At 45.5% G+C, this 26,468-nt stretch overlaps 1 protein-coding gene across 2 annotated transcripts in view; it reads right to left on the bottom strand.

The window, feature by feature from the left end:
* Window positions 1–26,468, bottom strand: part of LOC138299704 (dehydrogenase/reductase SDR family member 4-like) — a 207,791-nt gene that overhangs the window by 53,690 nt on the left and 127,633 nt on the right. For both annotated transcript variants that reach the window (XM_069238201.1, XM_069238202.1), the window contains 3 exons: window positions 23,727–23,904; window positions 20,332–20,433; window positions 19,793–19,863 (listed from right to left, as the gene is read on the bottom strand). In XM_069238201.1, the coding sequence (XP_069094302.1) occupies window positions 19,793–19,863; window positions 20,332–20,433; window positions 23,727–23,904 (351 nt within the window). The remainder of the gene's footprint in view (window positions 1–19,792; window positions 19,864–20,331; window positions 20,434–23,726; window positions 23,905–26,468) is intronic.

Genomic DNA, 26,468 nt, shown 5'->3' with positions numbered 1-26,468 from the left:
CATCCTACATGCGGTGGGGGCCATTGATGACACACATGTTGGCCTGGGGCCACCATGGGCCACAGAACTAGTCTATTGAAACAGAAAAAACATTCATTCCATCAACGTGCAAGTTGTCTGTTTGGCGGATCTCTATTTCTAAAATGTGTGTACCTGTTTTCCAGGATCAGCCCATGACTCCTTGGTAATGCAGGACAGCGCCATACCCCAGCTGATGTCACAACTGCAACCAGAGAGAGCCTGGCTGGTTGGTAATTCACATCTGTACTGATTGTGTGTGAGTAATGTCAGGTGCTACAATCATGCAGTGAGAGACTCATTGTTGCACTTTTGTCCCCTTCCTTAACAGGAGACTTAGCATATCCAAACCGTCCTTGGTTATATTCAGCTCTCTGAACAGGACTGGTAGAGCCCTCCTCTATTCACCCGGGAAAGTGAGTCAGATCACTGTGGCATGCTGAGTGCTCCGCAACATCGCCCTGTGTAGAAATATCCCATACATCCCAGATGAGGGGGAGTCTGCAGTGCCCCCAGGTAAGAATCCTGAAATGCCAAATGAAGATGACAGTAGTAAAGAGGAAGGAGCTGTCTTGTGAGAAGATCTCATCCACAGCTACTTCTTGTGAGTGTAAGTATGTCATGTGATGTATTGACTGTGACTGTAAAATGAACTGTAGTTGTGGGAATGTTTGGAGTCTAGTGTTTTTGAAACAGTGAGGGAGCTGATACTCCACAAAAATCAGCCAACGGCAGATTGATAAGATAGCTTTTGACACATCCCCACCTTGATGATGTTACTTTGTTTGTGTCAGTTTCTTTGCAATGTAACTTGTTTCCAGATGCTTGCTATGTGACTTGTGTTATGTGTATGGTTTTAAGCCCATTTTTCTTGTTTTGTTCATTGCACAGGTACCTTCATCATGACATCTTCATGTGGACATTTCAGAGTTGTGACATTGTCAGGTATGTGATGCTGTTCTAACATACAAAGTGGGCATGGATTGTTCCTGGTAATGTAGGTCACAGAATTTGGGTGTATGAGACCTGTACCAAGACAGTTTGCACAGTGTTTGGGTCGAGGTTCAGAAGTGCCCACTGTACTTGTTTTGTGTCCTGTGGTGGGCCAGATGCATCTTGTATGTCATCATGTGGTCATCAAATATGTAGTCCTAGCTTACGACCAAGTAATTGTTCCCTCACATTGACTAAACACTTTTTGTATGACCTGTATGTAGCTGTAGATGTGTTTCATCATTGTAGGCCACAGTGCCTGTGACAAAACATTGACATATGTTTGTGTCATATCACCAGATGCAAGAGCGTTGGATTGTAAAGGCCCTGTGATCTGAAACTAGTGTACTGCCATCTGCCTGAATCTTGGATTATGTGGTGTTGGATTACTTTGGTGTGGTATGTGATAAGGTTCAAGCTGGTGACATCAACCATTTCATGTTTGCCTATTCTACAGGACAATGTCGGGCAAATCCCTTACTATCATGGTCTGGAGGTCTGTACCTGTAAATATGTTAATTTGCTTAGTATGAGACAATCATTTATGATTTACACGATTTCAGACATATTGACAGCCTATGTGCTGAACACTGTAATATATTTTTTAGTTTGACCAGACACTTGTATGTAAGTGTTTCTGTGGGATGGTTGTAATCCTGAGCTGGAAACTGTGCACATGCAACATAGCCCATATTAAACAAGTACCTTGGATCATCATTGTATGGTTCACATGATCTGACATGGCTACATGGCTAAATATAAAAGCACAATCAGCAGGGGATCAGCTGCTAAAGAGGCAGAGGTGTCTGTGACTGGTTGTTCCTCTGGCAGGGCCTCCCTTCCTGTGGCTGTCACCAATGTTGATGGGTCTGTTGTTGATGAGCCAAAGGCAGGAGAAGATTGGTTTTGAAAAGCACTACTTAGGGTTGTGTGCATGTCCCTCAAAACCCCTGGTGGGAGGCCATGTGGGAATTGTGGGTATCAATCTGTTCATGCATGTCCCTATGCATGTCCCTCTGTAGCTGCTTGATTTCCCGGAGTTCGGTCAACACCTAGCCCATCACTCCTTGGGACGCCTGATAGACCCCCAAGACATGGCTGAAGTTGTCCTGGCCAACAACAGCCCAAGTGGCCTCACCCCACTGGCCCACAGCATCCCTCCCACGTACCCTACCCACAAGGTCATGTGCCCTTGCCACAGGGTGACCTCTCCAACTTGTTAATGGACCCTCATTGTCCAAAGTGTTGTGCTACAACTCAGGATCCAGGATTGGCGGAGGGCACTTGATGCTGGAAACTGTGCTAGTTACACATGTTGGTGGGGGGGAGGGGCAAATGGTTTCCTGTGATGTTGAAGGAACATGGCTGGGAGGTGACATTGTTGCCAAGTTAGACTCACTGTTGCCGTCTGACCAGGTTGCCCAGATGGCCCAGAACCATCCTCCACGTCCACAAGTCCAGGAGTGTTGGCATCACTCAGGGCTTCATCTAGGGGAGGTAGTAGTGTTCTGTTTTGTGGCCTCAGTATGCCTACCGGCAGATCCACCTGTTGATGAAAAACATACATTGTTACTAGTTGAATTATGACATTTACCTCCAAAGGTTTTGTGTTACAGCAAGTAGAGACCTTGGACAAAGTTAAGTTGTAGGTAATCCAACTGTGCCAAGTAATCATGGTATTGGGTGATTTGACATGACATTTATGAAGCATGGCAACACAATTTGACTCAAGCAGCTGATGTGATGTGCAGATCACTTGCACTTTGGAAAATGGCCTGAAAATGACATTTTACCACCAGTGCAGCCAACACAGAGGAGAGGCAAGGTACGGCTTTCACCATTTTGAGGCCTAGTTGAGTGAGATGCAAGCAAACCCAGGACTTTGTTGTATATGTGACTGGAGTCATTGTGTACACAATGCTATGTCAATGTGTCTGCTGCCAATACCAATCTGGTGATGCATCTTGAGGCCTGTACTTGTTGTACACAGTGGGTAAAGTATAATTCCTGTCCTCAATAGTTTCATCTTGGGTTGGAAAGTCAAGATGGAGCTAGGTAGACACACACTTCTTTGATTTGAGCATGATCTGTATCTTGATTACTCCTAGGTGAGTACACTTCAATTGAGAGTTCATAACTGAGTGTATTTGGACAAGTAACCACTGGACTGGTGTTTTGGAGTTACTGGAACAGGGCCTATTGTGCTTTGCAGTCAGATCACTCTTGTTACTGAAACAGTGCCTCCGGGGAGTTGCAGTCAGGTCACTCCTTCTATTACACACACTTGACAAATGGTATCCGCCCAGGTGAGTACACTTCAATTGAGAGTTCACAAACAGGGGTAATTGGACAAGTACCTACTGGGCTGGTGTTTGGAGTTACTGAAACAGTGCCTCCTGGGAGTTGCGGTCCGGTCACTTCCCCTACTATACACACTTGACAGATGTTATACTCACAGGTGAGTACATTTAATTGAGAGTTTACAAAGTAGGGTATTTGGACAAGTGACCACTGGGCTGGTGTTTGGAGTTACTGGAACAGGACCTCCTGGAAGTTGTAGTCCGGTCACTCCATCTACTACACACACTTAACAAATTGTATCCTCCCTGGTGAGGACACTACAATTGAGAGTTCACAAACAAGGGTATTTGGACAAGTGACCACTGGGCTGTTGTTTAGAGTTACTGGAACAGTGCCTCCTGGGAGTTGTAGTCAGGTCACTCCCTCTACTTCCCAAAACTTGACAAACATTTGGTATTTGGTTTGGTATCTGTATCTGTATGTAGGGTGCATTTAGGTTTGAGCATAAGTTTACGTTTTGAGACATACAATGAATCCTGAAATGTGTTTTTGTGAGATATCCAGACATCATTCTGACATATGGCATGTGATGGGCCTTGGTAGCTGTGATGTTGGATCCAATTACACAGACCGACAGTGTTACAACTCATATACTCTGGGCATTGAATTTTGCTGCGGTATATGAACAAGACAGCTAAGCTGTGAACATGCATGGCATTGTAGTTTTGTGGCATTATTTGTGTGTGACTTACCAGACTCCACTCCCACAGTTATTCCTGTCAAGCCCTGAGGATGCAGGTTGGCACAGACATTCTCCTCCCAGGGAAAGTCTTAACAAGGCAAAAGGAGGGCCACTAGTAGTCTTCTTGGCCTCCACCTGCTGCCTGGAGACCATGGAACTGACCTTGTCCATGAGTTTGTTCCACCTCTGCCTAATCTCCTCCTTTGTGCACAGGGTGGGGTCTACAGCATTCACTCTGTCAACTATCCTGTCCCAAATTTTAATTTCCTTACTGAGAGGAGTGTGCTGGACTTGGGCTCCTAACATTTGTGGCTTCACTATAATGATTTCATCCACCATGACTCTCAACTCATCCTCTGAAAATCATGGGTTTTTGGCCCATGACATGCCTGGAAATTAAAGAGGGTGACAGTGACTAACTGAACAAGACACGTGAATATGGGGGGAAATAAGACAATGTGTGTGAAAGGTATGGGATGAGGGAAAAAGGGCTGCCTTATGACAACAAATGGACAAAATGATATGTAGTCTGTCTTGCTATGCTGCAGTGGAAATGCAAAGGATTGTGGTCTGTGAAGGGGTGTGTTTTATAGCATCCTTTGCAGGTGCATCCACTTAGCCAATGTGTGTCATCTGTGCTGTTTTTTAATTCGCCCAGAGTGCACTTGACTATTCCTTTGCTGAAGGCAGACCGTGGTGGTCGACCGCCACTGGCTGACTGCTGTGGCAACTGTGTGTTTCTAATAGGCTTGGTGTTTTGCTGCTGCACTGATTGCACTGGAGGTCAGACCACCTAAATCCAAGTTGCTGCGCTGCTGGCAGTCTGCCATTTTTGCTTGGCGGATGGCGGTCCTGCCTGTATGAGTCATAATACGGGGGTCTGGGAACCACAAGCGCGGCAATCCTTTTGGAACCGCAAACATAGCGGTCTGGCGGCCCGACCACCAAACTCGCAATCAGGCCGTAAATCTTAGTAGAACACTTAGAAACCCACTGGAGCTATCATGACATCTTGACGGAGTCATTCGCAACAGTCCGATGCCACTTGCATGAGAGTGTGGCTGGTCACGGACCCCAGGTACAGTACCTTGGAAAATGAGGAAAAAAAGACTTTGCATAGAGTCACGGAGGTGAGGCGTTCTCTGGAGTTGGTGCGTTGTCGGTTCCTCACTGCTACCATGGAAAGGAGGCGTTGGTTCCTTACTGCAGTAGGAAAACTTCAAAGAGAAGTGTTTGTAGTGCACAAGACCCTGCCTTTCCTGCCCTGGCTCCAGACACACTTCAGGGGGTTGGAGACTGCTTTGTGTAAGGACAGACACAGCCCTATTCAGGTGCAAGTGTCAGCTCCTCCCACCACTCTAGCTCAAGAAGACCCATTAGGATATGCATGGCACACCTCTGATCCCTTTATGTGTCTGTTTAGAGTGAATTCACAAACAGCCCAACTGTCATCCTGGCCCAGACATGTATTCCACAGCCAGGCAGAGACAAAGAATGGTTAAGCCAGTGGTTCCCAACCTGTGAGCTGGGGACCCCTGGGGGTCCGCGAAGTTGCCTCAGGGGGTCCGCGGCTGCTTAAAAAATGTAATAATATTAGGTCCCAGCTATCAGAAATGACTCCTTGGGGGTCCCCGTGTTCCAATAATGATTCAGTGGGGTTCCCCGGGCTCCAGTATTGATAAAATGGGGGTCCACAGAAGTCAAAAGGTTGGGAACCACTGGGTTAAGCAATAAAATGCTCACTTTCTAAAAGTGGCGTTTTAAAACTTACAGTTTGAAAACCAACTCCACCAAAATATATGTTTTTAAATTGTGAGTTCAGAGACCCCAAACTCCACATCTCTATCTGCTCCAAATTGGAAATGACAGTTAAAATATATTTCAATGCAATCCCCATGTTACCCTATGGGAGAGATAGGCCTTGCAATAGTACAAAACGATTTTAGCAGTATATCATTATCAGGACATGTAAAATGCCCCAGTATATGTCCTACCTTTTAAATACACTGCACCCTGCCCATGGGGCTGCCTTGGGCCTACCTTAGGGGTGCCTTACATGTAGTAAAAGGGAAGGTTTGGGCCTGGCGAGTGGGTGCACTTGCCAGGTTGAAATGGCAGTTTAAAACTGCCCACACAGACACTGCAGTAGCAGGTCTGAAACATGTTTACAGGGCTACTCATGTGGGTGGCACAATCAGTGCTGCAGGTCCAATAGTAGCATTTGATTTACAGGTCCTGGGCACACGTATTGCACTATACTAGGGACTTACTGGTAAAACAAATATACCATTCAAGGATAAACCAATCATCAGTACAATTTAGACAGAGAGCACTTGCACATTAGCACTGGTCAGCAGTGGTAAAGTGCTCAGAGTCTGAAAGGCGGCAAAAACAAAATGTAGCACATAATCGAAAACCTATATTTATTTTTGTTCATATCATATCCTTTCAGAATATGCAAAATTAATTTCAATATGTAATGTTAATTTTAAAGCAAATCAACATTGATTCAAGGCAAGCCATATTTATTTAAACAGTGGTCACATTAATTTACACATGACGTGTTCATTTCGATATGTGCTTTATTCATTTTAAAGCATACTACATGTATCTCACATAGTTTCATATTCATTTAAAAAAGTGTCATATTAATTTTAATGAATGCCATTAATTTTGATATGGCCCATATCAACTTCATCAGATGTCATATTCATTTGAAAGTGCTTAAAATGAATGGCATATTAATTTCAATGGATATCATATTCATCTTAACACCTGACATAATCATTTTAACATGGGTCATATCCATTTCAACATAGGTCAAATTCATTTCAATATATGCAATATTCCTGTCGATCTGTATCATATTGATTTCAAAGCATAACATTCATTTTGACAAGTTTCATTTCAATGTCAGCATTGGTCATTTTCAGTTTAAGGCATGTTGAATTAATTTCAAAGGGGCTCATATTCATTTCAGTGCATGTCATATTCATCTTAGCATGTGTCATATTCCTTTGAATAGATGTTTCATTCATATTAACGCATGATATTGATTTTAACTTGACTCATGCCAATTGCAACCCATATCATAATCATGTCAATGTGTATCATTTTACTTTCAATGCAAACCATATTCATTTTTTTTATAAATGTAATGTTTATTGCACATTATATTCCTTTCAGAATAATGCATTTTCATTTCAGTACTTTGTATTCATTTCAATCTGTCATATTGATGCCAATGTGTGTCATATTCCTTTTGTTATATGTCAGTCATTTCAAGAAATGTCTCATTCTTTTTGATGAATATTGTGTGTGTTTCAGTGATTGCTTTATTATTTACAGTGAGGGCCATATTTACTTCAGTATCATTGATATATATTTCAATATATCATTTATTCAATTCTGAGTGTGAGTTATTCATAATAATCACTAAGTAGCACATTCACTTTGCCTGGTTTCATATTTGTTTTGGTTCAAGTCAGATTCACTCTGCCAGGTATCATATTTATTTTGACACATAGTACATTCATTCTGGTGTGTGTCATATTCATTTTGCAACACACTATGCACTTCAGGAAGTGTCCTATATAGGAAGCTGTAATTTTGACAAGAACGGCTTCCCATATTAATCCTTCTCCATGGCAATACATATCCAATGTCAGTGAACATAGCTTCAGAATCGAAACATATGATATTATATTCAAGAGCCTTGCCATCACCTGTTCCAGATATTTATATATATATGTGTGTGTGTGTATATATATATATATATATATATATATATATATATATATATATATATATATATATATATATAATCCTAACCAAATTGCTTGTAACAAGTTGCTTATAATGAGGCCTGATACCCGTGGGGGGTGGAGCACAAACCAACAGAGCTAGTCAGTATATAATATGCCAATTTTCATACTTCCAGCAGTATGAGCGCTCACTCAGATGGTGCGGTTGTTGAGATTTTAATGCATAGATAACGCTTTTTGGCCGACTAAGGAGCCTTGTTTACAACTTGTTGACTGATCTAGTCCATGTATCAATCTCCAAGTAGAAGGAGCTTGACGACACTAGAACAGTCATAAACAATGACTTCTCCTTAAACCCACTCTTCCCCACTCAGCACAGAATGGGGATGTCAGCAATGTTTGCTGAGCTCACCCCAGCCAGTGAATCATGGTATAGGGTGGATTGTGAGTGACATGGGCCTCAGATGTGGGCTTTGGGAAGCCTACAACTGGCACCTTCAAGGCTAAATTTCATCAGTGCACCTGGACTATTACACTTCTAAAGTGAATCACGGACTCTGCAACTGAAAGCCCTACAGTATTCATGTACAGGTGCAGAAGGCCACCAGCCAGTGACAAGTTGCTAGACGCTCAGTCAAAACAACATCTAGCCTTTGAACATATTGGATGACATTTCTTGACACTGTAGTTTGCATGCAGGGTCAGTGCACCAGCAGACCAAAGGCCTGATTTAGAATTCGGCAGATGGGGTACTGTTTAACAAACGTCCACAGTATTACAGGTGCATTATGTCAGATTGCAATTGTAATACGCAGGATGGAATATCTATCACGGTTATGATGGAGTATCCCATCAGTCGAATGCTAAATCAGGCCCTAAACTGCAAGCAATCACTTGATCAGTTACTGCTCAGACCTCTTGGCCTAGCCAGTCAAGTTGCCCTCCTGTCTCCCTATGCTTAAGGCCTTATTTAGATATTGACAAAGGGATTACTACATCACAACAGTGATGGATATCCCGTCTGCCGAGATCTAAACCCTATTATGCCCTATGAGATTTCGATTTCGATAGACTGGTTATCCGCCACAGTAACCCCTCCATCTATATGTAAATCAGGCACTTTGGCCCTCATTACAACCCTGGCGGAAAAGTCCGCTGACCGCCGTGCCAAAGGCCGTCAACATACCATGTCTGCGGCGGAAATCCACTATGGGTATTATGATCCACACTTAGAAATCCTCCACAATACAGACACCCACAAAAGTCTGCCACGCCAAAAGTCAGTGATAAGTTGGCGGTACCAAAACCCACACCGCTACGCCAACCGGAATACGCCCACACTATCACGACCCACGAATCAACATGGCGGTCATTCAACCGCGGTAAACCATTGGCAGTACACACAGTCATGCTCAAAATACACACACACTTACAAAACACAACCACATTGGACAATTCAAAATACACACACCTGATACACATACACACACCACACCCACACACCCAATCCAATATAAAACACATACCCACATTACCCACAACCCCTTAGAACAAAATGTTTGGAAGAAGCAGAGAGACAGAAAAGCAAAGACCACTCCAGAATCCAGAGGCACACAACACCATCACTCATACACCATCCACGCACAAAACATCACACACCCCAAAACATTACCCCCACACATCACCTCACACATCACTCACACCACATCATGGCACCTCAAAGACACCCCAGGTTTTCTGAGGAGGAACTCAGGGTCATGGTGGAGGAAATCATCCGGGTAGCTCCACAGCTATTCGGATCACAGGTGCAGCAGACATCCATTGCTTGGAAGATGGATCTATGGTGGAGAACTGTTGGCAGAGTCAACGCAGTGGGAAAGCATTCAAGAACACGGGATGACATCAGGAAGAGGTGGAACGACCTACGGGGGAAGGTACATTCTGTGGTATCCAGACACCAGGTAGCCATACAGAGGACTGGCAGTGGACCCCCACCTCCTCCCCCACAACTAACAACATGAGAGGAGCAAGTCTTGGTGATCATACATCCTGAGGGCCTTGCAGGAGTAACCGGAGGAGTGGACTCTGGTAAGGCAAATCTTTACTACTGTATCCCCCACCCTACCTGCATGCCACCACAAACACCTATTCCTACTCTCACACCCATCACTCCACCACCTCACATATACCCCACTATCACAACCCACCCATCCCAAAACCAAGCCCTGCATGTTACACCAATGCATGGACACCCATCACAGACCTGCATGGACACCCATCACCAAAGCATGTCCTAGGGAGAGACTCACCCAGGGGACACAATCATCACTCACACAAGGGCCAAGGCGATATTGCAAGCACAGTAGTAGAGGGAAACACACCCATTGAACAAGATGGCACACACAGATACAATACCAATGCATTTACACCCCAACAGGACCCCTACACAATGTCACCGGACAGGAGGTGCCAGCCATATCCAGTCCCCCACAGAAGAGGCCCACAGTGACAACAGCAGCTTTGCACACCTGGATCAAGATTACCAGCCCGGTCCATCAGGGACCTCTGGACAGTGGGTTCCCCTGCCACAGTACCAACCCACCACAGAATTTCCCCCCTCAGGAAACACCACCACAGCACCTACCCAGCAGGCCCATGCCACTGCCCCCAGGACACGTCAATCAGCAGTGTGTCCACCACTACAGGGACCCAGGCAAACCCACTAACCCAAGCAAATCAAGGACCTGGGGTCAGTGGCAGTGGACACACGGTTCAGGGGACAGAGGCACAGGATAACAGTGAAGGTGGGAGGGCTGCTGTGGGACAGGGGGAGGACAGGCCCAGGGAACCGCCCCTCCACGAGGCACTATCAAACATCATGGGAGCATACCACCATTCCCAGGAGACCATGGGCAAGGTACTGGCCAAGTTTCAGGACACCCAGCGGCTGCAGGAGGGACAGTACCTGGGGATCAGAGAGGATTAGAAGTCCATTAACACCACCCTGGTCCCCATTGCAGGGGTGCTGGCAGATTTGGCCAACACCATGAGGGAGACAGTGGCATACCACCAGGCTCCTGACACCAGACCAAACAATGAACAGCCTTCCACGTCCGCCGGCGCTAGTGGACAGGAGGTCCCGCCACAGGACCAACAGGCCACCAGCACTCCACCCACTGCAGAAGGAGAACCATCCCGCAAACGGCCCCTGTGATCCAGGCAGAAGAAAGAGAACATTGCCAAGACCCCACCAGGAAATAAGACTCTGCTGATTGTCACCCTTCTGTCCCACTCTGTCACCCTGTCCACCTTTAACTGACATTGCTCCACTTCCTATGCCCCATTGGACAATGCACCTGTGATACCGAGAGACTGGACTCTCCTATGGACGTTCCTCCACCATCCCCCCAGCCCCTTCCACATACCCCTATACACATTAGCCCATAAATAAACACCCTTGAATCACAAACCAATCTGGAGTCAGTCTGTACTTTCACAAATGTATAATTACAACTTCTTCCACAAATATCAATGCAAATGTTCATTTGCACATACCAATGTATGACAGTTGTTGGGCAGCAGTAAATATAGCAGAAGGCAGAATGAGGTATCCAGATCTGTGAAATGGAAAGCCAAAGTGAATTGTCAGTGTCCATACACAGAGGTGAAGAGGCTAACTTATTCAATGTCCTACAGTAGTCAGATGTGAGATGAGCAGTGCCAGTCTCTTACCTGTGTCTCACTGGAAGTACTGCATGATGATGTTGTTTCGGTTGTCAATATCTTCTTCCTCTGACTCCTCTTCCTCACTGTCCACAGGCTCCACAGCTGCCACAATACCATCATCAGGCCCATCCTCCTGCAGAAAAGGCACCTGGCGTCGCAAAGCCAGGTTGTGCAACATGCAGCATGCCACGATTATCTGGCACACCTTCTTCGGTGACTAGTATAGGGAGCCACCTGTTAGATGGAGGCACCGGAATCTGGCCTTCAGGAGGCCGGAGGTCCGCTCAATAATACGCCTAGTTCGGCCATGTGCCTCATTGTACCGTTCCTCTGCCCTTGTCCTGGCATTCCTCACTGGGGTCAGTAGCCATGAGAGTCACCTGCAAATGTCGAGGGAAATCTGTTAGACACACACTAACCCTTAGTGACTACCCCATACCCAGACACCTATTCATACTGTGTGAGGACCTTGGGCTCACCTATTAGCCACACCTGGTGCCTCTGGAGTTGGCCCATCACATAAGGGATACTGCTATTCCTCAAAATGTAAGCGTCATGCACAGAGCCAGGATACTTGGCATTCACATGAGAGATGTACTGGTCTGCCAAACACACCATCTGCACATTCATAGAATGGTAGCTTTTTCGATTTCTGTACACCTGTTCATTTCTGCGGGGGGGGGGAACAAATGCCACATGTGTACCATCAATGGCACCAATTATGTTGGGGATATGTCCCAGGGCATAGAAGTCAGCTTTCACTCTGGGCAAATCCTCCACCTGGGGAAATACGATGTAGCTGCGCATGTGTTTCAGCAGGGCTATCAACACTCTGGTCAACACGTTAGAAAACATTGGCTGAGACATCCCTGATGCCATGGCCACTGTAGTTTGAAAGGAGCCACTTGCCCGGAAATGGAGCACTGACAGGACCTGCACTAGACAGAGGATTCCTGTGGGATGGCGGATAGCTGACAACAGGTCTGGCTCCAATTAGGCACACAGTTCTTGGATTGTGGCACGATCAAGTCTGTAGGTGATAATTATGTGTCTGTCTTCCATTGTCGACAGGTCCACCAGGGATCTGTACACTGGAGGATGATGCCATCTCATCATCTGCCCCAGTGGATCTGCCCTATGGAGGAGAATGGTGAGCAGAGGGTCATGTACCACATAGGTTGCACAAGTGTTTGTGCTGTAATATGAGTAAATCCGTGTGTGACGTACTTTGTCCGTATTTCGGCCAAAATGTTTTGTGATGCACTTAGGTGCAATGCCATGTGCCCCCCTGAAATGTCGGCTGCCTGACCTGTAAGGAGGGACAAGGGGAAATGAGGTAACTGCGCTGGCGTTGTGCTGCGTCACGGTAGGTGGTCGAAGACCGCCGAGCAATTTATCATTCTTTATCATTGTGCCCTATGAGTTCCAGGAGCCAATAATAACGAGGTACGCCGGCAGCTCCTGCCTTCACCGTGGAGGAGTTGGACCTACTGGTAGATGGTGTCCTCCCCCAGTACACGCTACTCTAGGGTCCTCCAGACAAACAGGTGAGTACACTGTGAGCATGATGTGTGGGCCATGAATGTATGGAGTGGTGTGGATGGAAGATACATGTGGGGGGGCTGAGGCCTGCATGTGAGGATGGTGAGTGTATGTGCATCAGGGCATGGGTGAGAACTGGTGGGCAATGAGTATGACGGTTCGGACAGGAGAGTAATTTCCTTTCATCCTGTACCTTTCCTCTAGGTCAGCGCCCACCAGAAGAAGGGTTTTTGGTGTGAAATCGCCACGGTAGCGCGGACCCTGGGGGTCTATCATAGACAGAGCACCCACTGCCGCAAGAGATGCAAGGACCTGCGCCGCTGGAGCAAGAAGACGGCGGAGGCCCAGCTGGGGATTGCCTCCTAACATGGGAGGGGTGCCCATCGCAGCATGACCCCCCTGATGTTCTGGATCCTGGCTGTGGCATATCCGGAGTTGGATGGGCACTTGAGGGCATCACAGCAGCCACAAGGGGGTGAGTACAGTCTCATTCAGCTGACTCTGCGCGCTTTACGAGGTGTCTGGGTGTGGGATGTGGGCTGTGGGTTCCTCTAGGCCAGGGCGAACTTGGTAGGGTAGGTCCCTTGTTAGGCAGGCTCTCAGACCAATAGTGGTAGTGGGCATCTACAACTGGGCAGGCTCCTGTGGGTTCCAGGTGTGCAGCAAATGGTGTTAGGCATAGTCCCCCATGGGCAGATGACTTTCCTACTAACTGCTAGTGCATGGCCTAGTGCATAGGGCTGCTCCCTTTGTATTGTGTCCGCCAACGATAGTGGTGTTGCTGGCATTGACCATGTGTCTCCTCTGTCTTTCCCCCCTTCTTGCTTTGTTACCCTGTCCTTGTGTGCATGAGCATCATCTGGCGGAGGAGCAGAGGCACCGGAGACGGAGGGAGGTGCATCCCACATGGCCCAGGAGGGTGAATCCACAGAGGGTGAAGGCACCAGTGGGACGGAGGGCGAGGGGAGCTCCACGACGGGGACAGGAGGGGACACCAGCAACAGCGACTCCTCCTCTGATGGGAGCTCCCTTGCGGTGGCGGGCACCTCTGTGCCCACTGCAACAACAGGTACAACCGCCAGCCCCCTACCAGCACCGCTCTCCCAGCAGCCCCTCAGCGTGTTTCCCGTGCTGCTCATCCAGGAGGGTGGGCATCTCCTTCGCCCCAGGCACCTCACGCCCTGCCCCAGTCAGCCCTGCTGCCCCTGCCCTCAGTGAGGAGTCTATTGACCTCCTGAGATCCCTAACTGTTGGGCAGTCAACCATTCTGAATGCCATCCAGGGTGTTGAGAGGCATTTGCAGCAAACAAATGCATATCTGGAGGGCATTCATTCTGGCATGGCGGCCCAACAGAGAGCATTTCAGACTCTGGCCTCAGCACTCATGGCAGCCATTGTCCCTTTGCCCAGCCTCTCCCCTCCAACTTCCAATACCCAGACCCAATCCCCTGTACCTCAGCCTATCTCAAGCACACCATCAGACCATCATGCACACACATCAACACACAAAAGTGTCTCAGGAAAACATAAGCACCACACATCATCTCACAGGCACTCACACAAGCTCCTTACCCATGCAAACATACCAACATCTACTGCCTCCACTGTGTCCCCCTTCTCCATGTCCTCCACCTCCCTCCCCGTCTCGTCTCCACTCACCCCTGCATGCACTACATCCTCAGCCACTACCTCCATCACCAGAACGCCCATCACTATACACTGCTCATGTGCAATCACCACCCCCACTACTATTCACACGTCCCCTGTGTCCTCTCCCAGTGTGTCTGTGAGCCCTCCTCCCAAAGTGCACAAACGCAGGCACACACCCACTCAACAGCCATCCACCTCACAACAACTTCCCTACATCTCCCCCTGTCCTTCTCCTAGGGCAGGATGTCTAGATCCCAGCCCAGCACCTCAGCTACCAAATCTGCATCCGCTGTGGCCCCTGCTAATCCAGTATGGTCAAAGGGGGCACCCGTCAGAGCTGCCAGTGTGCCACCAACAGAAAAGAAGGACCACCCTATTCCACCACCTGCAAAGCTCAAAAAGGGACCGGCTTCAAGCAGGGGACAGTCACACCACCCACTCAGCAAGGCCTCGCACAAACACAGAGTGGACAGTGGCAAGGTCCCTGCAGCGGCTCTCAAGATGGGGAAGGGCCACAAGCCAAAGGGCACATCACCTCTGGGCACGATTGCACCTGGGGAGGGGCTGGTGACCACCAAATCATCAGGGATGGCACTTGCACCCCAGTCACCACGCGGCTCCAACAGACACCTGCACCTCCACCTGCACCGCCGCTGCAACAACATCAGTCTGCAGCATCCTCCCCAAGGATCAGCCACCCAAGGCTGCCGGAGACGGTATGGTGTCTACATCCACCCCAACAGTCACTTGCACCACGGCCAGCACTGGCAGCTTTTCCACCGCAGCCACTGCCGCCAGCACCACCATCAGCACCGCCACGTGCACAGCCACTCTGTCGGACGTCAGCCCCATCCCCAGTGTGCAGCCGTTAGAGTCTGCAGGTGACGTCCTGGACTCTGGACACACCACTTGAGACACCACCTCCAGCACTGACATAAACCAGCAATTGGCAGCCTAAGTCGCCACAGGATGGAGTGTGGGTCTGCCTACATGGAGTATCATGCTACCTGTTCCAGGTACATTGCGTGGTGGTGACACCCAGGTGAGACGAAGTCAACATGCCACACCCCAGGTGCAGCATCACTGGGCACAAAGCCCCCTCCAGAACCAGTGGAGAAAAACATCCACTAACACAGTCCTTGGGAGGATGAAGCACTCTGGGCACAAAGCCCCCTCCAGAACCAGTGGAGGAAAACATCCACTAACACAGTCCTTGGCAGGATGAAGCACTCTGGGCACAAAGCCCCTTCCAGAGCCAGTAGAGAAAAAACATCCACTAACACAGTCCTTGGCAGGATGAAGCACTTTGGGAACAAAGCCCCCTCCAGAACCAGTGGAACATGTCACCGACTTGAAAGACTGTGGCTTTGCACTCCCCAGGACCAAGCAGTGGGCAAAGCACCCACTTGAGAGACTTCAGAGACTGTGGCTTTGCACTCCCCAGGACCAAGCAGTGGGCAAACCACCCACTTGAGAGACTTGAGAGACTGTGACTTTGCACTCCCCAGGAGCAAGCAGTGGGCAAACCACCCACTTGAGAGACTGTGGCTTTGCACTCCCCAGGACAAAGCAGTAGGCAAACCACCCACTAGAGAGACTGTGGCTTTGCACTCCCCAGGTTCAAGCACTGGGCAGTGCACTCACTTGAGAGACTTGAGAGACTGTGGCTTTGCACTCCCCAGGAGCAAGCAGTGGGCATGGAGTCCCCTCGAGGAGCAGTGGCGTCGTACCATTATCTGGCTGAGGTGCCCCCCCTCCCCTTCCCCCTGAGGTGCCTGTTTGTTTTCAACCTGATGCCCCTGCAGTGTTCTCTCCGTTTTGAGGCAGGTGTTATGTGTGGGCTTCGCCCATGCTTTTTGGGACCACTGGTCCACGGACATTTCATGGGACAGTGTACCGACTTGTGTACTTGCTGAAAATATTTGTGTATACTGATTACTTGCTGTTCTCTTGGGCTATCTGATTGTTCGAATATTACACTAGTTAAACTTATTTAGTTTGGTCCTTGCGTTCTTCCAGGGGGTGACGGGGTGTATCTGTGATGTTATTGGATATGTGTGTGTGTGTGTTGTTTGGTGTGGGGGTGTTGTGTTTTGCATGTGTCTGTCACTCTCTTTTCCCTCCTCACCTCCCCTGTGTGCTAGGTGCAGTACTCACCGTGGTCATCGTCGCCTTCTTTCTACTTCGTGGTGTGTTAAGCGATACAGCAACCTGGGCAGGACCTGTAGTTCCGGCTCCATGGCGTCCTGGTTCTTCGTTGAGTGTCGTGAGGTGAGTGGTTTCCCTTCCAAAGGCTGTTTCTGCTGTGCTTTTGATGGCATTGGCACCGCCCCGAAAAAGCTGACGGATTGGTGCCTTGCAATAGTGTGGGCGGTACATTGTGTTCTGCCTGTCTGTTGGCGTTGTCAGCCGCGGTGTTTGTTGCTACCGCCATGACGGTCGGAGTGTTAAATTGGCTGTCTGTGTTGCCGGTTTCCGCCATGGTCGTAATTCAATTTTTTTGACCGCCGACCTGTTAGCGGTACTACCGCTGCTTTATCACCGACCGTCTGGGTTGTAATGAGGGCCTTTGTCTCTTAGTGGCTTCACTATTTCTGTGGACAATCTATTACTTTATTCAGCAATTCATTTACTCTTTAAACTCATCATCTATGGATTCATTCAGTGCATTTCAACTTGGTTTCATCAACGTCAGGAGGCAGAATTACCGGGTGAAAAGATAGGGCATTAAAAATGAAGTCTTATATAGGAAGGGAAACACCCAAATTGTTTGACCAGTTTATAGTAGTGCACACTATGTATGTCTCCTGTACATCCCCTTTCATCACTTTTTATGAATAGATTCAATTTACTTCTACACATCCGTTATAAACACAATCCCTTATCTAACAGTTACATTTTGTATATAAAAATGATTATTTTTATGAATATAAACACAACTTGATACAGAGCATTTTACCGTTACATGCATAACTGCTTTCTTTCAATGCTAAATGTGTCAAGTAAACAAGTCCTATTAATGTCATGTGAATGCAAGCAGTAGAGGTGGTTGAAGCCCCAAAGGTATGGGTATTGCCATGGGCCTCCTCACCATTGCTGGGTTTCCTTATGCCCTCCTCTCCGAAAATCACTCATTGGTACTTCTCCTTTTCAAAAATGCTTCCATTGACCCAGCCAAACCTAGGTACTACTGTTCCATTGCTGGATCTGTTAGTTCTGCAAAACTTTGGAAAATATGGTCGCTGCCCACATTGAAGCCCCCTCAGAAAATCATTCAGTCCTGGATTCTTACCAATTTGGCTTCCAACCTAGACAATGAATATATTGTGCATTACTCACAGCTTATGACGATATCATAGAAACAGCTGAACAGTATGAATTTAGTAGGTTGATTCTCAAGCCGTAAGCACTCACCACTATAGATCATAAAATCCTTCTACAAAGATCACAATTTGTGGAATTGTCTCAGTGAAAGCTCTCAATTGGTTCAAATCTGTTCTGTTGATCGAAACCAAAAGCAAGATTTGGGAATCCCTACTTCCTGAATCAACTATGGGCTCCCACAGGGCTACCTCGACTCCATTATTATTCAGTATATCACACCCTTACTGATATCCTCCCCAGTGTCCCCTCCAGTTCCATCCAGTAGCTTTCAAGCTATAGAAGGCTGAACGGGCTACAGTCGCTGCAATATAAATTACTCAAACAGCCATACTTTGCATCCCATTCCTCTCTGTTTTTTGCACAGAATATCCCCATAAAGTCTAAAGCATGAAACGTGACCTCCATCTGGGATGTGGATCTCAGCCTCAGTTCACAGATTGGAGAGGTTAGTTAAAGGTCACATTTGTAAAACTAAACTACTCAAACAGTTCTATACATGAAGCGCAAATACTTTCCTTTAGGTACAGATGCAGTGGTCGAGGCTCAGGCTGCTTATTGCAGTGCCCTATAGACAGTGTTCCAGCATTCCAGCTCAAGATCAAAAGACTACAAAATGCCCAAACTGCAACTGGTGGCCTCAAATTTAGGCGTGGAAAGTGCCAATCCTTTGCAGCCCAACTAAATATCTTTCAATGGCTCCCAGCACAGGAAAGGGTCACCTTCAATATTTCTGCATTACCTACAAGTGCATTAATGGATTTGCTCTCACATAAACCCAAGTCAATATAAAGACAAGCATTTGCACTGCAATGGGCCTCACATTTGTTCGTATTAGAGCTATTAGCACTGTAAAGTCCTTTTCTTCCCACATAAATTGAAAATGAAAAGAGAGCGTGAAGGAGCACACAAAAGGAAACAGAAGTTCGCTCACAGTCAAACGTATCGGCATTTATGCAATTATCCATGAAACAGGGTCAATGTCATGCAAAGCGCTCCACTACTGCCCAGCGAGATTGTGCTGTGTAGGAAATAAAAAGAAAAAGTAGTGCAGAAGCCATGCAGAAAACATGGAGCCTCGTATGTTTCAGTAGTTTACCAGTGCTGTCGAGCAGGGCTAAACACAGGAAAAGGCATGATGTTTGCATGCCTTTCACAGCGTAAATCAAGCAAATTTTAAAAGACCAGCCCACGAACCAAAAAACTGATGGGCGTGACATGGGTGTGGTTTAAAGCCCACAGAGAGATTACAACATCGGCCAGAGCGCTTGTGCACTCAATCCTAAAAGATGACTTTAAAGATCTTGTTCTTTGCACTTCATATATGAAACCATTGCTGTCATGCAAAAATCTAGAAAGGAGCAGCTGTGGCAGAGGTCTGCGGCCCTGGCAATCTTTTTTCTACCTCTCTTATGATATTCAGGCACAAACTCAAAGTACAGCTTTCTAACTCTAAATCTAGTGGAACCCTCACGATAAAACTCATAATGTACGTTTCACTGATGTACTCTAGTTTACTTTGTTTTAAATATGCGGTTCTGTCCACATCTTTACATTAGTGGTATATCACTCCTGATTCTATCATGTGTTATTAACTGCTCTATTTCCTCTCACACGTCTGGCAGTAATTAAGTTGTGCAAACAAACAAACATAAACAATGTGGGCTCGCCTCACCCTCGCTTCTGCATGTGAGGAACCGACAGCTTCGCCATCAAGAACATCGACTTCACGTTCACTTCAAAAATCTACAATTATCCAAAGAATGGAAAGATTAATATAGGAAAACAGAAGTCCTGAAAGTGTAAAACCTTCTGGGGTTGCTCATATAGCGAACATTACTGGTCATGGAGGAGAATCTTGCTGAAGTAAAACAATTGAGATTGAGTAAGAGCTAATTATAGTTCTTCACGTTAAGCCTGCCGATCTGGGTTGAGAATGCTGCTGCTGGACCAACATAGGTACTGTGTCCCTTGGTGCTATCTAAGGAACAGAATGCTTTGTACCCACAGGTCAGACCCAGTATATTTATTTGGAGGAACAGACAAGTACTGCTCTTACAGTGATACATCTTGCCCAGGTCATGGTCCTGTGGGATGGATAGCCATGTATTGCTTTGACACTGTCTACTGTTACTGGTATGCAATGGATGGCCACCATGTCACCTCTTCATTTCCTACCATTTATTATCTTCCATAGATGACACACAGCCTTACCTTGTCCCACATTTCAGCTGTTGAGTCCAAAATATTTCCAACAAATGGATTGACTGCAACACTGGAAATCAGGTAGTCTATTCCGCCTTGCCACTCTAGAGCCTAATCACAAAAAGAGCATCCAAATAGTAAGAAATGCTATCAAGGGCATTCACATCATGGTTTGAGGGTTTCATCAGGGCAGTATTTGCTAGTCAATATTGCCAGACCTTAATTATGTAGGGATTGTGCCATTACCAGAGCCAAAACTCAAAACAGGAACATGTCTTGAAAAAAAAAGTAATACGAAGTTGAGAGACACAAGTAGAAAAGAGAGGAGAAATTAGAAAGAGAGAGATGGGGTAGGAGTAATAGCGAATGAGAGAAATACAAAACAAAAAAGTAAAGAGAGAATTGCTAAAATGGAGAAGCAAACAAAGCAATGGGAATGAAAGATGGGATCATCGAACAGATAGGTTTGGAATACACAGTGGCACGTGCAATATCAACTTTGTCATGTGAATCTGGTGGAGGGGGTAATCTATCTCCATCGCATTTCTTAAATTCATTTATAAACATAATTGTTGTGTTCCATTGCCCACTGGTGCACAGGCCGATTAAAGATGTGAAGACTGCTAACATTTCATTGTTTTTTTACATCAACCAAATGACACACAACATGTTTGGAGATTAAAGTTTCAATGTATGGGTGTTTAGATTTATGAACCACTGTTAAAGCAATGCAACACAGGGTATACATTACTGTAAGTATTATAAACATTCCAGGACAATGTGTTTGCTTCCATTTTCAGTAAAAATCTATTATGGTAAGACTACTGCTGTCCACACGCTCATTTACACTGATTTCGCCAAACGTATGGACCAGTGTTTCCCAAATGGTTTAGCACCACGTCCACGACCCAATTTATAAAACAACAAAAATCTGAGAACCACCTAGCTTTAATGGACAAGAGGAGGGCAATTTTTTTAATGTAACTAAAGCACTGTGTGGCAGAACACTATAATTTACAGACAGCACATTGTCCATTGTAATGGTCTCTAAACTTGCTCAGGCATACAGGCATAAAACTATATTGCATACAATTGATAATGTGTAGAAATCGGTTTTCAGTAAATAATTATCATTTGTGCATCACCATGTCAAGTATGTTGATTTGTTTTGATCCTAATAAAATCTTTGTTTCCATCACACTTCAAAATTGCAAAAAAGCTTCGTTGCTGCCCTCCTAACTGCTGAAGGAGTACCATTTATTTACAGATATTTACATTTTGGTTGTGTATTACACAAAAATTACACCCTACAGCCTTTTATCCCACACTCCCTGTACCCCAGCAGGATTGTCAAACAATTCACTTTACTTTTCTTTCTTTGACCTCAAAGTGAAAAGAGATTGTAAACACCAATCCCTGTGTTAAAGAACCTAAGCTGCAATATGTCAGAAGACAAAGCCTGACATTTGACCTCTCTCTGTGAAGTGCAGCAAATGTTACAAGATCAGTACAAAATTTAAAGGCATATTTATTTATTGCTTGGACTTTCATGACTCACCTACCGTGACCCACTGCACAGTGTAGGGAACACTTGTTTTAGATCAACCCAGTACCTCCAAGGGGAACCTGGCCAAGCCAGGATGGTAAAAAAAAGGTAAATTCGTACAGGGTTGTTACTTTCAACACTGATTTCTTTAGAAACTATTTATAAGTTATGTTTGGGTATCCTTTCTTTTATTACATTTCCTAGTTGTCATGAACTAGAGGATAACTGTATTAGTCAGTACCATAATGAATCACAGATATGTACGTTTAAAATGTATGATTTAAATTGAAAGTGAATGACTATGGTTTCTGCCATATAACTGCATTAACTAGAATTTCAGGACTAGCACCAATTACAGGTAGGCCTGAACATGCAGCTGGAAATACATCATTTCTATGCACATGATAAACATTGTGTAAGTCCTGTGGACAGTTGTGGAAAGGGAGTTGGCTGTTAGCAGCGTGAGCTGTCAGAAAAGGCATCACTTAGACACATAAACACCTCGAGCTCCTACAGCTGAGTGAAAAGATTTTTTCATGCAGCAGAAAAAATGCTGACCTATGATTTTCCACCCACCCTGCTGCACAGAATTATAACCTCTGTTAATGGCAACTTATTGGGAAAACAAATGGGGTTTTGTATATTTATTTTTCGTGTTGATGGGGTTGGATAGGGATCACAGACTATGCCATATTCAGCAACACTATCATAGGATCACCTCAAAGTGCTATTGCAACTACTTTTTGCTGGATATCTAATACTGTGCTAAAAATATAATTTCATATAGAAGTCACAAATATGAGAACCTGCTGTAGTTCCTGCAAGGATTATTTCACTGTTTAAATAGCATTTGTCATTTTGTTCAGTGTTCTGCCTTTCACATTGTTTGGTGGTTGTGGCAGCAGGAACTGTGATGTCACAACTCAATGAGTGCTTAGTTTGAGCCGTTGGTTGCCGGTGGGGCCCACCGCACTTGTTTTTGAGGGCTGGAACTTATTTTTCTGCATAAGGCAATTACTACGAGCAAAGGACACATATGGGAAAGCGGAGCAAAGAAAGATGGAAAATCATAAAGGGAGAAAGCAGAAAGCAGCAAGAGTGAGTTAAAGGACAAGAATTGACTGTAAGTGAATTATAGAAGATCGAGATGGCTTTAGGATTACACTGCCTCAGTATTCTGTGCTTGCACATTTAATTGCAGTAGCTGCGTGTTTCAGAGAAATATGGGCACCAGCATGTTTTTATTTACTAATTAACTACTGAACTCAGTTGTAATAACATCGCAGCAAGTGTAATTTTAATTATAGTTGACTAGTGATGTCCCAACTAGACAGTAATAAGTAAATTAGAGAAGGTTTTTTGTGTACACTGGACCGGCACTTCCATAAGGCAGAGCTGTCAGTTGAATAACTGCAAAAGACCTGAGAAATTACACTTTTCACTATATGTATTGTGCTCAAACCCCCAGTACCTCATAACTGCAAGTGTATACAAATCTGTTTTGTTGATGTGGCTTTAATGGATCTGGGGGTATGCAATCATTCCATGTGGCATCAGATGATTGGTTCGCAGTATCCCAGCTGAGAAAACTAAATAAAGGTTTTGACGGAGCTACTCTAATGAGCTCAGCCAACAAGGAGATGTGTGAATATGTCTTTACATATGGGGATCTCAATGGCACTCACGGTAACCCGTTTGGGCTTAGACCCTTTTTGGGGAACATAAGGTCTAAGAGAATTATAAATATAAATCACAATGTAATCTTTATTCTCAGGTCTCCTTGGAGGATAGTCCTAGGCTTCTAACTGTACCAGCATGTGTGTAAAAAGGGCGCAAGGGCTGTTTGGGTGTCACTTACTCTGGTTACCAGCCTCTGTTGGTCTTCCTCCTTCCCCACATTGCATACAACTCCCAATACGCTCAGATTCTCCGCCTTCAGTTCCTTCACTGCCCGGTCCACGTTCACCTTCTTACGGCTGTTCACCACCACGTGTGCACCATCCTCTGCTAGCCGTCGGGCAATTGCCAAGCCGATCCTACAATAGGCCAAACACATACCATTAACTATTTGCCTGTCTGTAAGGGAACAAGGGCCAACACCCCATTCAGGGTCTTCAGTGTAGCTGAGTTGGGTTGGGTTGAAGCTGCATTTCTCTTGTCTTTAATTGTCTGCACTTCCAATTATACTTCCTATCCAGCCATCCACACAGAGTTGCAGGAAGGAAACAAGATTCCAGTAGACACATGCTTTGTCTCTTCCTGGGGACTTATTTAAGGATAAATGCAGGTCAAGTAAATTTAAAAACAGATCCTTAAACACACTAAGACAAAAACATAGAAGTCTAATAAAGCATCAACCCAGTGTCAAAACAGGAACCTCCTGGAGCCTGTACTCGTTTATCCTATCAGGAGTTCTACAAAGGTGTCCTCCAATGTGAATCTATGTCCCATACAAGTTTTGAATCCAGTATTGGGAGTGTGTTGGGTACAAACGCAACAGTATTAAAACTGACAATAATTTGGCTTTGTTCAGCAGTAAAGACGCAATCTTTGGAAGGATATTGACCTTGATAAGTCCATGTAGAGTATCGTCTTGAAAATGGTGTGCTGTGTGACCTAACTGCCCTCTTGTTTCTGGAGTGGTTTAACTGGCTTCCCACCTCTCTTGTTCTTTTCTATCTCCTGCCAGAGACGTCATTTTGGAGGTGGTGCCAATTCGAAAAATTCTCACAAACCCCTTAGATCTAGAAATCCAGAATTCCTCCTTTCTAGCTATCAGTTTTCCCTTGGTGTGGTAGGGTATTCTGAATTTAGGTCACAAGACTAGGGTTGCACAGTGATTTTTGGCCAGCTTTAGAACTGTCTGTCTCCCTTGATTTCCTGTCATGCATCAAAGCTTTAAAGCTGTAACACCCCCCTCAAAGGATATCCGCTTTGCCGTGGAATTTCCCACCCTCCGTAAGAACCCCACCTTACTTGCTGTGGGTTTACTGTGTTGTAAAGTTGACAATTATTAGGTTGGACTGCGTATTAGGATGACAGAACCTCAGGAGGTAGGAACTAAGGTCCTGATTTGGGTCTTGGCAGAGGGAATACTCGGCCACAAACATGACGGATATCCCATCTGCTGTATTATGACCTCCATAGGATATAATGGGATTGTAATACAGCGGACGGGCAATCCGTCACATTTGTGATGGAGTATTTTTCTCCGCCAAGACCTAAATGAGGCCCTAAGTCTGTCTAGACCATCAGGAAATGTTGGCACATTCCTAGCTAGCTCACAGTGCCTCATCTGAATCCCTACCCTTTTCACAGTAGCAGATAATTTCAGCAACCTTGAACCTAACTGCTCTGACTCCCAAGAAAGTAGTGGAAACAGATCTTACCCTTTTGTTGTTTACTTATGCATGCCCAGGTTAAACACAAGAAAGATACCAATAAAAGTTTTCAAACATGTATTGAAATAATCATATTCTTGAATAGAGAGAATGAGCTGCAATTATTAGGCAGATGAAACAAAGCATTGTAATCAACAATACTAACATGGAAATAAAATAAATAATCCAACCATGGCAATCATATTTCCATATATCCCTACCTATCACTACCTACGCTCTGAAAGTATAGCAAGTGTACCCTATGCCCGATCTGGAAGGATATGCTGAATTCCCATACTTGGATAGCTGGATCAGGGAGCTCGACAACAGTGAAGCTGGCAATCCTTCTCTGCAAGATGAAATGTCAATGTCAGCAGAGCTGCATATCAAACACAGGACTATTCCAGGAAACTCACAGCTGGAGTGCTCTTGTGACCCCTGTAGGGCAGTGTACCATATATATAACCAAAACTACTCTGTGTTAGAGGGACAGCTTTGATGGGATGATGTGCCTAGGTTTCAGGAGCTGTCCCCAAACCGACAACACAAGCATTAGAATATCTTGTTCCATGTTCCTAGGCTTGAACAGAGTGTACAGATTACATGAAGAGAAAGACTTACTAAAAACAAGCAGTGCACAGCATATTCTCAGAATAATATTGTGTAAGCATAAAATGTGTGAAATGTCATTGCTAAAAGTGATGGCAGCTCAAAACTTGTAAAATATGAAATATAAACCTAAGCTGAAATGGAGAACCAAAGTGGGCCCAACAACACCATCCCCTTGCCCTTGGGAGGCAAAGCTCCATGATAAACTAAGCTAAAAAAAACACTCCCTATAATAGAATGTTCATGTTAACAATCAAAGCAAACAAAAGCTGTTTAAAAACATGCCAATTAAAATATAGCAATATAAAAATACATTTAGTAAAAACAAGGCCAAATTAAAGATCAAAGGAGTCTTCCAAGATGTCATCCATGTTCACAGTGTCAATGGGATCAAGGACAGACTCGATTCCGCAGATGACAGAACCACAATGGCCTCACTGAGCAAGTTGAAGGAACAGACATGGTCACTACTCTCAGTGGATGCTAAAGGAGTGGCATCCTGTATTGTACCCGCATTAGAAGAGCCAGTATTTAAGGACCCAGAAGCCAGAGCATCCATTCACTAGGTGAAGAATGGCTCAAAGAAAGCATCTTACAGAAATGGCAGGTAA

Source organism: Pleurodeles waltl, chromosome 6, assembly GCF_031143425.1.
Source record: "Pleurodeles waltl isolate 20211129_DDA chromosome 6, aPleWal1.hap1.20221129, whole genome shotgun sequence".
Lineage (NCBI taxonomy): Eukaryota > Metazoa > Chordata > Amphibia > Caudata > Salamandridae > Pleurodeles > Pleurodeles waltl.
Note: the sequence above shows the minus strand (reverse complement) of the source record. Positions and strands in the feature narration are given on the sequence as shown.